Here is a 15,814-nt window from a genome sequence, read left to right on the forward strand (position 1 = left end):
AGGCAAACAAAACAGAAAATATTATACATGATACTTGATGCTAAGCTAAGGAGGCATTCTTCTTTATCTGCACACAAATTCTGCATATTCAACAAAAGTATACATGGTATATGATCCCGGACAAAAGGTGACGTTATCCATGTGCTCTCTGGTAAAGAGTAAACAGCACTGCTTGAATGTTCTCTGTTTGATGAGGATAATACGCAGGCAGGTGCAGGCTATATTAGCAGTTCAGGTTACTTGGACAGGAATGGTTGTTTAGCACATGAATAGAACTGAAGCCATACACTACGTACTCTGAGCTGAGTTGAAAAGAGCAGAATAGCACTGATCCCCTAATGTTGTGCTCAGGTACAAACAGTACAAACAGAAAACAAATCCTTATGGATTATAACTGTGAATGGAAGAGGTCCATTTTAATGTTAGTCAAATATTTTGTAGGATTAAAGCTCTTTTACATTTTTCTATATATTATTTACTTGAATCAACCACACACTTAAAGAGTTCAAATATTTATTTCATATGTCCCCATGTTTTACTATTTCTGAGATGTTGCAGTGCACTAAAATTAAATCAGTCCTAAAAGCCCTTGGCTTTTATAAAACCCTTTATTATTGCATCCAAGGAAAAAGCTCTCTTCATGTTTAAACAAAGCCTTTGTAGGTTAATGTGGAACAAATATGGATGTGACGCAAATTGGTCTTTATTGTGTCCCTGTGAGTATAATGAGATCTTTGGGATCTCAGTGGACGGCGGCGGAGGAAATTTGAAACAACAAACAGTCCAAACCATCCTGAGGAAACGTCTTTGTCTTTTTAATGTGATTGTATCAGTAACAAAAGAGAAAATGTACCTCATAGAACCATGTCCATCAGAGCCTTAGTATGTATGAGGTAAATTGGACTGCAAACAGTTTTATAAAAGTTGTTCTCAGAGGCCAATTAAAACACTTATTCCTTATAGAAAAATCCCCTTTTTGCAACAATACAGTGACTCTATATTTGTTTTTTTTCCCACCATCTAAAAACAGTCATAAATCTCTGACAGTCAGAGATGTAAATGGACCTAAAATGCATTCAAGTCTAAGTTTGTGTAATGACTTGCGTACAGTACTTTTCATTCATTTGATTTTATTCCATTTTTATGTATTGTGTACCATATTTAGCTTAGAGCTAGTTTACACCTGCAGTCCTATTGTATGATGACACACAGCATACATTTGAATCAAATAAGGGTTAGAAATATGTGAAAAGGTCTCTTAAAGGTGTGATCTCACCAGATTCAGACCACATGCTGACATAATCAAGGTCCACACTGAAAGTACCATGAGGGCAGTCATCTTTCATTAAGCTGTCACCGAGGAAACACTTTTATTGAGTCAGTCAAGAGACATGATCAGAACACAGCAACAACTTATACTTATAAAATGTTTGTAATATTTTATCATACAAGTGTAGTCGATACCGTCATGAAATAAAACATGTAAAAAATGTTTGCTAGTTTGTCCTAACCTGTGCACGCCCTGACAACCAGCGAGGTACATTCAGGTACAGTAAGCCTACAGTAGTCAAATCGTTTGTCCTCGGATGATGTCACTTCCTCGCTACATCTCGTCCTATAAAAGCGCGTGGTGTTGCGGCGAGGTGTCAGTGAAGAGACGGGAGAGGACGATGCTGCAGGAGATTTAGCTCTCCAGAAATACTAAAAAGCGGTTAAGTTTCATTCAGAATGCTTCCGTAATACACCGACTTTTCTTTTAAAGTGGTGAAATCAAACCCTTCTGATTAAAGCTTCGCTATTTTTTTTCTATTCCTGGAGAGCTCGTGTAAAAAATGATTGGGAGAGGACTGTTCATCCTGACAATCCTGTCCAACTGCGGTAAGGAAAAAAAACGAGTCTGATTTAAGTTTTTTTTTTTTTATAACTGTATTATCAGTTTGTTGAGAGAAACCTGCATTAAGGGATGTAATTGCCTTGTTTCAGCACCAAGGACAGCGACAAACACGTCTTAAATTGAGCTGCACATTTGGCACATTCAGTCCCCTGTTGCTAAAGCAGAGTGTGTTTTAGTAGGAGCGAGAATACCATCAGATCTACAGGGATTAGAAAGAGGTACAGCAGATGATGATGGGGAAATTATTTTTCTTTGCTCTCTTGCAGTTCTGTCATTGCCAGTGACGCCAAGTCAGCTGGAGAATGAGGATACACAGGTAAACATACTGTAACGATATGCAATATCTAAATTTGTTATGCCATTGTGAGTTGTGGGAAACTCTGTAATTGAAACAACTGCTAAAACGAAGTCTATTTGAAATGTAAGTTTAAAACTGTTTGTTGATACATTTTTCTTACAAACTGTCTATTCCCTCTACTTTCCAAGCAGTGAATAGAAATACTTAATCCACACCATTTAACCCACATTAATTCCTTCTCCACTGAGGGCAATCTCATTTTGACCTTGTAGCAATCAATACATCCCATTCTGAGAGCAATGGACAGGCTCGACCTCCTCCGTTGTACAAGATTCATTTCACAACTTGAGAGAGAGAGGGAGAGAGACTGGGAGATGTGAGAGACGCATAAAAGAGTGATGAGAGTTGTGCTACGGGACTATTTATGTTCAAAGATCTGGCAGGCATGACAAGTAATATGAGAGAAAAATCATTAGGGATGCAGCATTGGCTTGAAATTAGAAGCTCAATGGGAGTTGACATTATTTAGATCTCTCATCTAAGACACTCATATATTTGAATTAGTGAGCGAGCACATGGGCTGTTATCAAAGAGAAGCGGATGAATTTTAATCTACAAAACTGAGAAAATGTATAAATATTTTCAAACAAGCAGAGAAGTGCTTCATTTTAAACAAGATGCTTTACTTATTCTGAGAGTAGAGTCTTAGTTTACAGTAAAATCAGTGACTCACCAAAGAGGCAATTTCAACAGTTTTGATCTCCTGAGGCATGCACATATCTGACTGTAGCAGTAAAGGTTGGTGAGTCATGTTATGTTCTCTCTCTTTTCAGGTAATGAAATGCATTGTGGAGGCGTTGGCTGACGTACTATCAAGGCCCCACCCCAATCCTGTCAGTCAGGAGTGTTTGGTCACACTGAGGACAGGTAAGCCCTAACCTGAGGATAACCATTAAATTGAATTGATTATATCTAATAGAGATGAAGCAATTTAAAATAGATTCAATACAGAGTATGAATCTGATTTGCTCCACAGAAAGTTAAAAGTTTTTACTTATTTCCAACCCATGTTCCTATTTTGGTCTTTTGGGAAATGAACAGTATTTAAAATATAAAACATTCAGTTACATTAAAAATATTGAATCAAGTTAACAGTAATATACAACATGGATTTGAAATTTGCAATTGTTTAACATTCGACAAATTAAACCTTTTTCAAACCATATTCATCATAATTATCATCATCAACATAAATACAGTATACATTCTTCTGGCAACTTGTTAAAATATCCTCTCTGGAATGACATTACCTCCCTAAGAGAACCAATAAGTGCGCTCCTTCTTTATCGACAGAAAGGTGTCAAAATCATAAAGTTATTGGATTGATGCAATGGCTGCTGGGTAAAAAGAATAGTTTGGTTATATAGAGAAGGGCAGAGGCTATTCAGTGGCTGTTCAGCAGAGGCTATTCAGTTACATAGCAAGTGTATTACCTTGAAGCTGTCCTTGTTGTAAAATCAATCAGAGTGTTACTCACCGAGTATTTGTTACTGAGAGAGAGGGAGACTGTACACCACCAGCGGGATGAAAAGAGAGGCAAGGAGAGGACAGGGGGGAGTCAAAGTCGAGGAGAGAAGGGGGAGAAAAAAAGGAGACTTAGGAAAGAACTGCTGTACTGATGTTACAGTACAGCAGTTGTCTTTTTTGTACTTGCTGAGTACAGTATGCAGTATCATTTGTGGGTCAGCAGAAAGTCCAGTGCTCACTGCTGTGGGGAGTCTCTGTGGGCCAAATGATTAATCCTGTTCGTGCTTTCAAAGCAATAAATTTCAGGACTATTAGCTGTGATGATCCACTGAAGCGAATTGCTGAGTCCTTTAAAAAAGGTGATATACTTGTGTTTTACCCCCTGCAGGTTCCCATTATAACAACTTTGCACTTTTAATTTCTCTGTATTGATGATGTTCAAATGGCGGGAAGCTGAATTGCTGTTACAATGTCATATCACTGTGTTTCAGGTTTTGTATTTTATAAATGTAGTGAATCTGAGAAATCATCTTCAGGTCCTTATTGATCACCAACTGAAAAGAAGCATATAAAGAACATTTTGTTGGACCTCATGCCAATAAGTTTAAGCAACAACACAACTATTTAATACCTTATTAGCTACCATCTGAGAATAGCTAACATTAACATTCAACCACTTCTCAGCTAGCACTTCTTCTACAAAGAGTTTCATGGGGAGGGGCCTAAATTCCTTCCGTACAACAGTGTTATCTAGGAATTTACGCTTTTATTATTGTCTGCTCTTGTGGCAAGCTAATGTGTTAGCATAGTCTATATTGTAAGCAAGCTAACACCGTAACATTGAAGTAGCTTGAGAATTAATGCATTTTCTATTGTAAAGTGGAAATATATCATACGGTCATGCTAGCTCATGTGTTTGACTCCCCTCATTACACACTCTACCTTTCCTTTCTGAAATCTTGAAAAACAGTTGCAGCTCAGGTTCACACTCATCTGTCTGTTTTTATCTTTGCTTTATAGGGTGACCTTAAGAGTTTTGAAAGGTGCCTTTAAATAAAATGCATTATTATTATTATTATTATTGAAATATGGTCTCTTATCCCTGAACAATCTCACCATCAACTGTTTTTTTCAGTTGCTAATCAACCTGAAAGCAGGAAACTGATCGTTCTTTTCAGATAAATCACATTTATACCAGCTACAACACCGAATCAAAGCAGGACATTATTTGATCATCTGAGCCTCCAACCCTGAGTGGGAGAAAAACTGCCACCTTGAGGTGAACTGAACACCTTGTGTACATGTGTGTGTTTCAATGCAGATGACAGACTGGTTTCTATCCTTCGCCATCATAACTTTCTAAAGGAACTGCAGGAGATTTCTGTTCAAGGTGAGTCACAGACTTCAAACAGGTTATGTCTCTTTACATGCTTGTTTACATTCAGATGATGAACAGAATAATTCATTTTGATTTGTAGGTGGTCAATACAGAGCTCAGCTGCAGAGAGAAGCTGGTACACCTGATTTAACATCACAGAGTCCCCAGACTTCAAGTGATTCTGCTGGTGAGTTTCTTCAGTCTTTAGGCTGTTCAAAGGCCTACAAAATACATAGTCTGCACATTATTAGTTCATTTCTAAGTGTAGTTTAGCATGTTTAATTTTCAAGAATACCTCCATTCTTTCACATGTTTTTATACCAGCCAATCAGGGCTGACAACAGTGGAGATATGCTTGTGTTCTTCAGGGAGAGAATCAGAGGTTCACAGGGTTTTTTACCTAAAAGCTCATTTGGCTTTTTTAAGTCAATGCAGGATGTTCTGCCTAAAGTTGAGGTCGTAATGCAAAAACAAGTGGAACAGAAAAAAAGGTCTATTACATAAAGTGCATTTCCTCTTATCCATGTAACTGACCAAATGCATACATAAAAAGGCACACATATTTGATGTTTAAACTTCATAGTTATCATCTGTGCTGTTGTGTAAGCACCTTCCTTAAACATCACTGAAAAATCAATGACTTCTCGCAAATTAAATTTCTTCCCCTCCCTCGGGATTTCAGATCAATCCATGTTGAAAGCCTTAGGAGGCCCTGGTGAGAGATCCATCCTGTCTCAGAAAAGGAGAACAGGACATGTTGATAGAGGGGAAGAAAAGGATGAGAGCCAGGAGGATGGAGAGCCACAGGAGGATAATAACATCGGTGAAGAGGTGCAAGTGAAGAGGAAAAATGTTGATAGCCCTGGAAGTCATGTCTCTGAGGATGAATGGAGTGAGGGGGAGACTGGAAAGAAGGAGGAGAAAGAAGAAGACAGTGATTTAAATTTAAAGGATAAATCAGAGGAGGAAAACATGGCCAAGGAAAAAAAAGGCAAGTGGATTTTAATTTTTACACGTCTGCCTTTTATTTGAAATTTTAGCTGTAGTTAAAAGAGAACACCAGAGAAATAAAATGGGCATCAATATGCAAGACAGCCAACAAGTCATAGTTTTCATATTTTTAATTAACATATTGAATCAAGTTGACCAAAGGCAGATGGCAAAGTCTTGAGATAGGGCGAATGCAAAAAGATAAATTGCCTTTGCAGATAAAACAGTCTGCCACCACGACTGGGTGATTGATTGAAGTGCTTCCATCTATATGATGAGTTGTCCCACCCCACTCTGAAGCGGGGCCAATATGGCTGGCAAACTGACAGCACACCAAGAGAAAGGATTAAATGTGTAAATGTACCAGAATACAAATAAGCTACTACATGTCCCTGCAGGAATAACAGGAGGTACTCAAACACAGGTTCCAATGTTCAACAACATAGAAAGTAATTGGTAAGGGTTATTTTAGCTATTTATATCTTTGAATGAATTGTGTAATTTTCTTTTAAACAAAGGAAGTTCAGTTGTTCTGATACTAGTATTAATGAGTCCTTTTATACAGCCTTCAACTGTCATTGGATATTAGCGACTATTTCAATGAAAGTCTTGTTTCTTACTCTTCCTAACAGTAGCGTTAGCAGGAAGAGCATAATCCTGGCTGCCTGTTGCATTCTTTTTAAAGGAGTGAAGAAGAATAGAATTTTAAAAAAAAAACTAAAAAAAACAACAACGATAAAACAAATTAAACAAATTACATGCTAATGGAGGTTAGCCAAAACAAAAGATAGCGAAACATCTGTAATCACTGTTTTTGTAGTAGACATATGGGCAACATAATTCAATAAAAAGATAGTTAAACAAGCAAAATGCTGTTTCAAATGTAAACATCAACACTTATCAGACAACCTTTGTTGAATCTAGGACTACAACCGAGGCTGCTAGCCAAGCTAACTGCTATTTAAGTTAGCTCAGATTGATTTTGCTTTAATAAAGTTTTGTTAACTGAATCAAACATAAAAAGCAAAAATGGTGGCTGTGTAAGCTGTTTCAATGTAAGAATTTAGTAGAGATAATATAAAAATCAATGTTTGAAATTAACTGTTTGAAAACTGTTTTACCTGTTAGGAGGGGTTGGGTTTTAGAGAGCATCACATTGTGTCATGTGAAGAGGATATTGAGCTGAGCTGACTCACTTACTATAATCTCAAAGTTTAGATAAAAATTGCTATTCAGAGTTTGACTTTTCTGTCTCCAGACCTCTTAACAGATCACTGATTTTTGTCATCTTGTTTCTGGCCATGCTGTCAATTCCCATAAAACTCAGCTAGAAATACAGTGAATGAAGCTGCCAGCTGGCACCAAATATTTAATTACAAAAAGTGGATTCTTGCTGATGATGGAGAGTGTTCTGTTGCTGGACCTGTGGAGATCAAACATAATAGAAATATTTCCTTTTTCCTTTTTTGTATTTTCAGGTGCAAGGCCGGATGAAAAGAGAGATGCTCACCGAAACAAGTCAAAAGAGAAGAAATTAGATGAAGAAGAGAAAGATAAGAGGTCTGTGTTTTCCTCACAGAAACAAGAGCAGAAACATCCTGGGGAGGAAGAAGAAGGGGAGACAAAGAGAGGGGGTATGGAGAGCATGAAGCGATGGATCAAGAGAGGCAAGGCCTTGTCACTGCAGAAAAATGCAGCCAAGAAGGATGTACAGCAGCTCAACAGCCTGGAAGAAGTGCCACATCATTCAAAGGAGGTGCCAGAAGAAGTGGAGGAGAAGAAAAAAAGAAACACACAGAGGAGTCCGGAGGAAAAGGAGCTGCAGATGATCGCCAGAAGTGGAGCTGAGGAGAGGAGAGTGTCGGAGGAAGAGGGGAGTGCCAGCCGGAAGACAGAGGTGAGTTGTCAATCGCTTTTTTTCCAAGAGTTATTGAGATTATGACAACAGTTCAACTTTTTTGCTATTAATTAACTGTGACGTTGGTTCTGTAACTATTGCATTTTGTCAAATTAATAATACCAATGTTTGTTGTAGGGCATGGCTACATCTTTCTTTAAGGAAACTGAGTTAGGCTTCTGTTTTTCTTAAAAAAATAAAATAAAAAAATGAGGCAGAGTCCGTCCTATGGCTGGATTCCCATCAATATGCAAACAGAACAGCTGCTTGGCAACATGTTTAAAAGCAACCACTAAGACAGTGATAGTTTTAATTGCCATACACGATTTCACATTAGTTCTAACATGAGGGTCATAGAATTAATTTTGTTCATAATGTGTACCTGCTTACAGCTAGAACAGTTTTAAAACAAGTGGTGCTGAAAATGCTTGCACATATTTGTGATTCTGTGTACAATAAGCAGCCTCTCTCTCTCTCTCTCTCTCTCTCTCTCTCTCTCTCTCTCTCTCTCTCTCTCTTTCTCTCTTTCTCTCTCTCTCTCTCTCTCTCATTGTTCTCACATCATTTCTGCAGGAGCCAGAGATTGAAAGCCTGGCAGCCATCGAGTCAGAGCTTGAAAATGTTGCCCAGAAACTCCACGAGCTGCGGCGAGGCTGAGCAAGAGATCGGAAGAAAACTTGACATGGCAACCTCCACTGCCTCTTTCTCCTCCTCCGCTTTACCAGCTGCCTGGTTTCCACAGATAGAGCGTGTGAATATGTGACAAGATTTTGTCTTTTGCTTTTTCTATGGAAGATGCCCTTTGGCACCAAACTGCAGCGGCCTTCCTTGTGACATTCTGTCCTCTACATAGATTAGTAAACAGTAGATGCACATTAAAAATAAACATACAAACTAAAAACAAAGAAATAAACAACTTCTGGAAGTTCAGTAACTCGCAAAAAAAATTCAGAAGACATAGCCAGGGTCCTTGAGAAAAAACATTTCTGTCAGTGAAGGTTGACAGCTTGTTTTCCTCTTTTCCCTCTGACAGTCATCTCCACCGGTTATAAAATGTGTCCTGCCTGCTTTAAAATCAATTTAACTCCACGCTGAATCATGTAAAAGGTTTAGGTTTATCCTGATATACACATTTCAACAAGGTGGGGTTTTATGATAAAGCATGTATACATGTACAAAGACTTTCTGTGCGGCTTAGGTAAGCAGAAGAAGACATAGACGCTCGCTACTGCAGATACAGTTGGCTTGAAAAAAGTCAAGGCAATAATTGAACATGTTAAGCAGTTCATAGCTGGATTGTAATTTTACTCTGTGATTAATTTTAATTTATTTAAAAAAAAATAAATAAATTGATTTATCTGGAAATATCTGTTTTGTAAAATCTTTGAATGCTTATAAACTTCATATTTGTATGGAACAGATTTTATGAAATGAGCCTGAAACTGTTATATGTGTTTTATGTCCAGTAAACTATAGGCACATAGACAGCCTCAAATTATACATTTTAAGGTGGTAAAGACAGGAATTACTGGTCTCAAATTCATATAAAGGTCACATATTAAACCCCTTTTCCACTGTTTAAGCTCCCTAAAAAAACTTATCTGTGAATTTTCTTGATAAAAATCCACTCCGATCATGCCTATAAACCCCTTTATTTCAGCCCTGCTCAGAAAAGGCTGTTTCTGTCTTTGTAACTTTAAATGTTAATGAGCTGTGTCTGATCTGGAGGGGTTTGGGTGGCTTGGGATTGCTGCACCATGCCCTATTGTTCACAGTGAGAAAGCAGACTTAGAGGGCAGAACAAACACCTAGCTGTGGAAGTGTCACCCATCTTAGAGAGAAGTTACTCCCTTTGTGATGTCACAAAGGGGAATTCTCCATACGGCACTGTTTGAGCACACTGACCTCAAAGTGGAGCAGAAAAAAGACAGAGGATGGAATATTTCATAATTTTGGGGTTTGTAGACAAATTAGGGACACATATTAGTGTTGGAAAAACCTTGTAAACTGGTAAACTGCCTTTTGCCTAATATGTGACCTATAATGTTTTATAAAATATAACTTTTTGTAGTGTGTTTTTTTCTCATACCTTCCACACTGGGCCTAGTCTCTGACTGCAAGTAAACATTTAATATTACTGTAGATGCCGTCTGAACATTTAATGGTGTCTGTGGGCGAACACGAAGCTGTTTTATTCAATTCCAAGACTTTCACACTCTAACCTTTGGTTTGGCATCAGCATTACGTTGTTCTTTGGTTGTTACTATAAAGAAGAAGAGCCAGACAAGTGAGTGGTTCACAGTTTTCTACATATCTGCTCTGCAAATCTGTGAGCAGCAGAAACTGAAAAGACACAAAAATAGAACATGTGCAGAGTAGAAACTGAGAATGAAAGGCTTTTTTTTTCTTTGGCAGCTTGTAGATGCAGCTGAATTGTGAAACTGTGCCTGCATGTTTTCGATCCAGCATTAATATGCAAACATAGTCATAAAACGCCTGAATACTAGAACAGCATTTTAAATTCATGAAGTTTCTCCCTGTGTCAGAGGCTCAGAATTGTTTAAATCAAATATGTGAAGTATAAAACATTGTAGGAGAGAATAATAGCACAATTTTAGACACAATAACGTACATAAATTGCTAAAGACGTTACAATTAAAACATTCTGTAGCAAACAATCAAGCTGTTAGACTTCAATTTTTCAACAGAAAATTTCACAGTAAATCCTTTGTGAATGATCTGTAAAATGAAACGATACTGTTGCAACAAGCAACAACCCTTCTAAGCACAATGTCCACACAACTTGCAATTAACAGGAAAGACTCAAGTTGAACCAGTGTCTGTTTTGTCTAGTCTAGGCTTCTGTAGAAAGTGTTGCAACATTGTGCACCCCATGGACAAGACCCCCTCCCTCTGCAGATATTCACAGATCTGTGTAAGGTAACGAGTAAAAACAACACTCCTCATGTTAAGCTTAAAATAAACTATAATACAAACACGCTTAAAATCAATTTCTGAAAGAACACTCATGTTGTTTAAGTTTCTTGAAAATAGACACTACACAAACAAATATTGTTCATGAAAACAAAATGAAAAGGGCACCAGATGGCAGCACTGAGATAGACTCCCCCCCCCCCCCCAAATTGTGTCAGGAAACCAAAGGGGATTTAAAAAGGCAGCATGTGGACCCTGCAACATTGTAATTTTGTTTTCTTTAATTCATTTTTGTTTGTTTGTTAAAAGCAGTTACAAACCAACAAGTAACATTTTCCATAACCATATGTTTTAACAATACAAAATAACAACTACAAAAACAATCATCTCAATAAAAATCTGAAAGGAAAATGAAACGTACATTTAAAACATCATTGCATAAAAGCCGGCTCACACGTTACTGTCGGTTTATCCTTTGTCCTCCTCTGCTGCAGCTCTGATGTAACACTTTAACAAGCTTATTTATCTTCCTCTGGCTCTGATAATTATATTTCAACTCATAATTAATAAGTACCTGCTGTGTTTGATATGTCAACATGGATAAATGATGCCCATGTTATGCAGACAAAAAACAAATGTGACCCTGATGTGCTGTATCGAAGATGTTAGTGAAGAGTTCATTTATTGTAGATTTTTTTTTCACATCAAATACTCATCAGTGAACTATTTATTTAAAAAAAAAAATCAGAGCAGTCATGTTTGTATAAAAAATATATAAGAATTTATTTTCAGCTACAAAGAAAACATGTAACATTTTTGTCACATTTCTCATAAAATAGTAAAAAATACACTATTGATACATTTTGAAGCACAGAACAAATTTGGCTTTTAAATTAACTTAAACTGTACACATATATACACAATTTACACAGAGACAACAACAAAGGAATGAAATAATTCTTCCAGTCTTTTTCTTCTATTTTTGTACAAAACAGACACTGTTCCTTGGTTTCTTCCTGACCTGAATCACTAAAAGTCAATGTGTCTTTTTTTTTTTTTCTCAGTGCCATGGCCATGCCCACTGTGTCATTTCTAACTCTTAAGCTGCTTACTTTCTCAAACACATGCTGGGCGGAAACTCTGACCTTTCCTCTACTCAGAGAGCAGAGACAAGGCTGACATTCAGGCTTGTGCTAACATACATACACATACACAAACACACACACAAGGACACATTCAGACCTATTTGGACAGGGGAACAGTGGCCCGCTTTGGTCTGCGTGCTCCGTCTACAGCTGCTAAGAGTTTGTAGGTCTGGTCTGGGGTGGAAGGGTGGGAGGGAGAAGGAGTTATTAAACACCTCATCTAGAGAGGGTGTCATGGTTTAGATAAGGTACAGAGACACATACAGTACAGTGGACGGATCTGTAAAGGGTATAGAGAGGGGGAATGGGCGGAAACCTGACAGTAGGTTTGTCAAACATACAAGTTATAGTGCAGGATTCTCTTGGAGCTGCTTTGCAACCCTCTGTCTGAGTCTATGTGGCTGATGTCAGCCAAACGAAAAAACACAGACACTTACACAAGTGTCTTGACTACTTTTAAAATGAGAAAATTGAAAAATAAAACATTAAACATATATACTGAGCTGCAAAATGAGATGGAGTTCTGTTTGTTTTCAAGTCTTAAGCTGCAATTGTCCTTGAGTGGCTCTTCATGCCATGTCTCCCATCATCTTTTTGTAGTACATGGACTCGAAAATGTCGTTCTCCCCGGGGCAGTTGTGGTGGCAGGCGCAGGACTTGATGAACATCATGTGCTTCTTCATAACCTGTCCGTCAGGGCACTTGAACTCCATGGGCAGGGTGGTGGTTCTGTGTGGGGTGCAGCAGCGGCCGTCCAGGCATACACCGCAGAACTTGGGCCTGTAGGACTTGGTTGTGGTGCAGCCAGAGATCTCAAACTTCATGGGCTTGGAGAGTCTGGGAGTGCGAATGCATTTTTTTCCTTTCTGCAGGAGGAAATTGGAGGAAAAGACACATTATTAAGCATCCTTTAGTTGTTGTAATCCAATACTACATCTTAAGAGTCCTTGAAAGAAGTGCTCTTCCACAAAACTCACCCTGATGCTCTGCTCCAGTTGTGACTCGCATGGCCGCACCATACACAACCGGGTCTGTTTCTCCAGGCGGCATTCACGGTTATCGTTGGTGACCCTGGTGGAGACCCCAAGGCCACAAGTCTTTGAGCAGGCGCTCCATTCAGTTGTCTGTACCAGGCAGTTCTCCCTCATCATGGAAGGATCTGGGCCATAGGTCTCCTCCTCTCTGTAGGCTATAACATAGGAGCAAACACTGGGTTAGAAGGACTATCCAGATTATAGTATTTAAAAGCTACCTTTTGATGCAGAAACAGAGATTATAGCTTACCAGCCAAAGCAGAGCCCATGAAGCTGTGTCTGTTGGGAGAGTCACACTCCCACTCTTCGCAGCACTTCCCAGGGACCTTGACCCGCCTTGGCATGGGGCAGTCAGGGCTGGGAAGGCGAATGTCCATGGAGCAAAGAGGCACGCAACCCAAAGCTCCATCTAAACAGGTACACTGGTATTTGCAGCTGCTTTGGAAGGACTCTCCACTCTTGTACACCATGCCTCCGAACACGCAGGTGGCTCCATCGCGAGCTGTGGAGGGAAAGAACACAGGACAGGTCATGATTTGGTTCTTAAATTAGAGATGTTAATGGCTAGATAATAGATAATACAAAAAGGTGTTTCTTTTTGTCACATCTCACCTGTGCAAACTCCTATGCGTCTGTTAATGGGGGCTCCGAAGTCACAGTAGAGGCCTTTGTGCGGGTCACAGACATCTTTCTCTGTGCACAGCTCCCCCATCTGTTTTGCGCACACCCTGCAGCAGCCGCAGCCGTCCAGCACCAGACTCACTCCTGGGGCGCACTGAGGTGGGCTGGAGGGGCATGAACACTGGCTGCTGCACTCCTGACCTGCTGCCTAAACACAGGATGAGCAGAGACACATGCTGAGTTACATAATATCTCTACAAAAGTTTGTTGAACGTTCAGCACATGGAGAACAAAATGTCCTTTAACCATTTGTCACAGCATCACACAAAGATTTTAAGCATGCACAACAAAAGTATGAGGTAAAATATCATTCTTGACTTACCAGGTGTGAAAGCATGATGCACAGGATAGGCAGTAAAATCATCTTCTTCATCCCAGCAGTCATCTTTTCTTCCTTGCAGAAATAGATTCTAGTTTTCCTTAAGTTTCGTAGAAAAAGTCTTCCTTTAGTCTCAGAGTTTGAGCTTGAGAAACCTCTTCTGATCAAGTCGATCTCTTGTCTGGTTTCTTCTTGTAGCGTTTCTTCGCTGCTCCGGTCACACACTGTCCTTCTTTCTTTCTTAGTAAAAGCTAGAGTTTAGCTTCAGTAGAGGAGTTGATCTGAGTTCTGACTGCACAGAGAAGCTCCCTTTATACTCGCTGGCCCTCTGAGCACGTCACTGGGGGCTGAATGGAGAGCCAGCCCTGGACAAACATGGACATACTTGGCATTCTTTCCTCGCTTCCTGACCCCCACTCCAGACATCCCACATTCCTGCTGTCTGAAGGCAAGGCTCTGCTGCTCGGGCCAAACAACATCGTCTCTCAGAGCAGCTTTCATCTGGAAGGGGAGGTTTAGTCTGGTTAGAGGCCTGGGACCCCACACTGGGAATTGCTGAAGACTGACTTCACAAACAGACAGCCGGTACCTATAAATATTATTTCAAAAAAAGAAAAAGAAGGAAGAACAGAAAACATCTTAACTTGAAAGAGGAAGAACGGTTAAAACAAAACAAGTAGATGCTCATAAAAATTCATCAACGTGCAGTAATTAAGTAAACCACTTAAAGTAAAATGAATATTTAAGACTTTAAGCCCACAACAGCATTCCTCAGCTTTAGTTCAAAGGCACAGGCTCTGCTTTGGTAAATCAGCTTCACGCTTTAAGGAAAAGGAAATACATTTGAGTCATTAACTTGATTATCTATCAAGTTCCTGGACACAGACTTGGCAGCTGCTGCAGCGTTCGGTACTCATGTGGTTACATCTGGGACACTGCAGCTGCATTTTTGTGCTCTGACATCAGTGGCTGAAGTGCCACTCTCAGCAGTTTACATGAAGAAACACATTACAAGGACATTATGATCTGTTATGTATGACAAGAGCAGTATGATCAGAACTTATTTATCCAGTCGTATTGTATCATGTCAGAGAATAGCTGCCCAAAAAACACATTTAACCCAACCATCAGAAGAACCTAAGCAACACAAGAACCCAGCAACAAGAGCTGAGAACAAGAGGACAAAAGATTTAAGATGATATAAGAAACTAAAAGCAAATAAAAACATAACAGCAACAAACATATAAAAACAATAAACAAGTAAGAACAATAGAAACACATCATAGCAATAATTATCATTATAATGAAAAAAGATTAAGTTAGTAAGATAAAACATTAAAAGAAATAAGAGCACTTAAAGTGAATTAAACAGTAATAGAGATACAATCATTCATAATGAGACAGTTAAAACAATCAAAGGGAATCAGAGCTGTAAAAGCAACAGAAGGAATCCAATATGGGGAAGCTAAAATTGGGATGATGTGAAATTGTCTGTTAAATCAGTAAGACGCCTAGCTGCTGCATTTTGGACTAGCTGGAGGCAACACAGGGATTAGTTGCTGATTCCGGAGGAGAGGGAGTTATCAAGCAATAATCAAGTCAGGAAGAAAGAAGGTGTGAATGATATTTCTATGTGTTGTTGAGTGAGCATTGTTTTAATTTTAGAGATGGTGCTGGTGATTACATGAAAGGCACATATTTGCTTTTTACAGTATGT

The 15,814-nt window shown here is 39.0% G+C and overlaps 3 protein-coding genes across 4 annotated transcripts in view; 1 reads left to right on the top strand and 2 right to left on the bottom strand.

The window, feature by feature from the left end:
- stx7l (syntaxin 7-like) overlaps nt 1-15,814 on the bottom strand; it is a 280,516-nt gene that overhangs the window by 232,502 nt on the left and 32,200 nt on the right. The window lies entirely within an intron of this gene.
- On the top strand, nt 1,632-9,337 carry chga (chromogranin A). Of its 2 annotated transcripts, XM_079367873.1 has the most exons (7): nt 1,634-1,878; nt 2,161-2,210; nt 3,026-3,119; nt 5,041-5,109; nt 5,198-5,284; nt 7,566-7,984; nt 8,558-9,337. In XM_079367873.1, exons 1-7 carry the CDS (start codon nt 1,833-1,835, stop codon nt 8,639-8,641), a joined length of 849 nt encoding a protein of 282 aa, XP_079223999.1. In that variant the 5' UTR covers nt 1,634-1,832; the 3' UTR covers nt 8,642-9,337. The 2 variants fall into 2 exon arrangements, with proteins under 2 accessions (XP_079224000.1, XP_079223999.1); XM_079367874.1 differs by lacking the exons at nt 7,566-7,984; nt 8,558-9,337 and adding an exon at nt 5,780-6,144 and having other exon boundaries at nt 1,632-1,878.
- ccn2a (cellular communication network factor 2a) lies at nt 11,685-14,390 on the bottom strand. The gene is made up of 5 exons (XM_079371834.1): nt 14,101-14,390; nt 13,710-13,926; nt 13,348-13,599; nt 13,041-13,252; nt 11,685-12,929 (listed from the first exon to the last, which is right to left on the bottom strand). Exons 1-5 carry the CDS (start codon nt 14,161-14,163, stop codon nt 12,633-12,635), a joined length of 1,041 nt encoding a protein of 346 aa, XP_079227960.1. The 5' UTR covers nt 14,164-14,390; the 3' UTR covers nt 11,685-12,632.

This window comes from Symphodus melops (assembly GCF_947650265.1).
Source record: "Symphodus melops genome assembly, chromosome: 1".
NCBI classification, from domain to species: domain Eukaryota; kingdom Metazoa; phylum Chordata; class Actinopteri; order Labriformes; family Labridae; genus Symphodus; species Symphodus melops.

What these genes read in the sequence shown, in the direction of transcription:
- chga (XM_079367873.1), top strand. Translation starts at nt 1,833, where the DNA reads ATGATTGGGAGAGGACTGTTCATCCTGACAATCCTGTCCAACTGCG. An exon ending in GCAGGAGATTTCTGTTCAAG is followed by an intron (nt 5,110 to 5,197) that starts GTGAGTCACAGA and finishes TTTGATTTGTAG; the next exon opens with GTGGTCAATACAGAGCTCAG. An exon ending in GACTTCAAGTGATTCTGCTG is followed by an intron (nt 5,285 to 7,565) that starts GTGAGTTTCTTC and finishes TTGTATTTTCAG; the next exon opens with GTGCAAGGCCGGATGAAAAG.
- ccn2a (XM_079371834.1), bottom strand. Translation starts at nt 14,163, where the DNA reads ATGACTGCTGGGATGAAGAAGATGATTTTACTGCCTATCCTGTGCATC. An exon ending in CATGGGCTCTGCTTTGGCTG is followed by an intron (nt 13,253 to 13,347) that starts GTAAGCTATAAT and finishes CCTATGTTATAG; the next exon opens with CCTACAGAGAGGAGGAGACC. An exon ending in AACTGGAGCAGAGCATCAGG is followed by an intron (nt 12,930 to 13,040) that starts GTGAGTTTTGTG and finishes TTCCTCCTGCAG; the next exon opens with AAAGGAAAAAAATGCATTCG.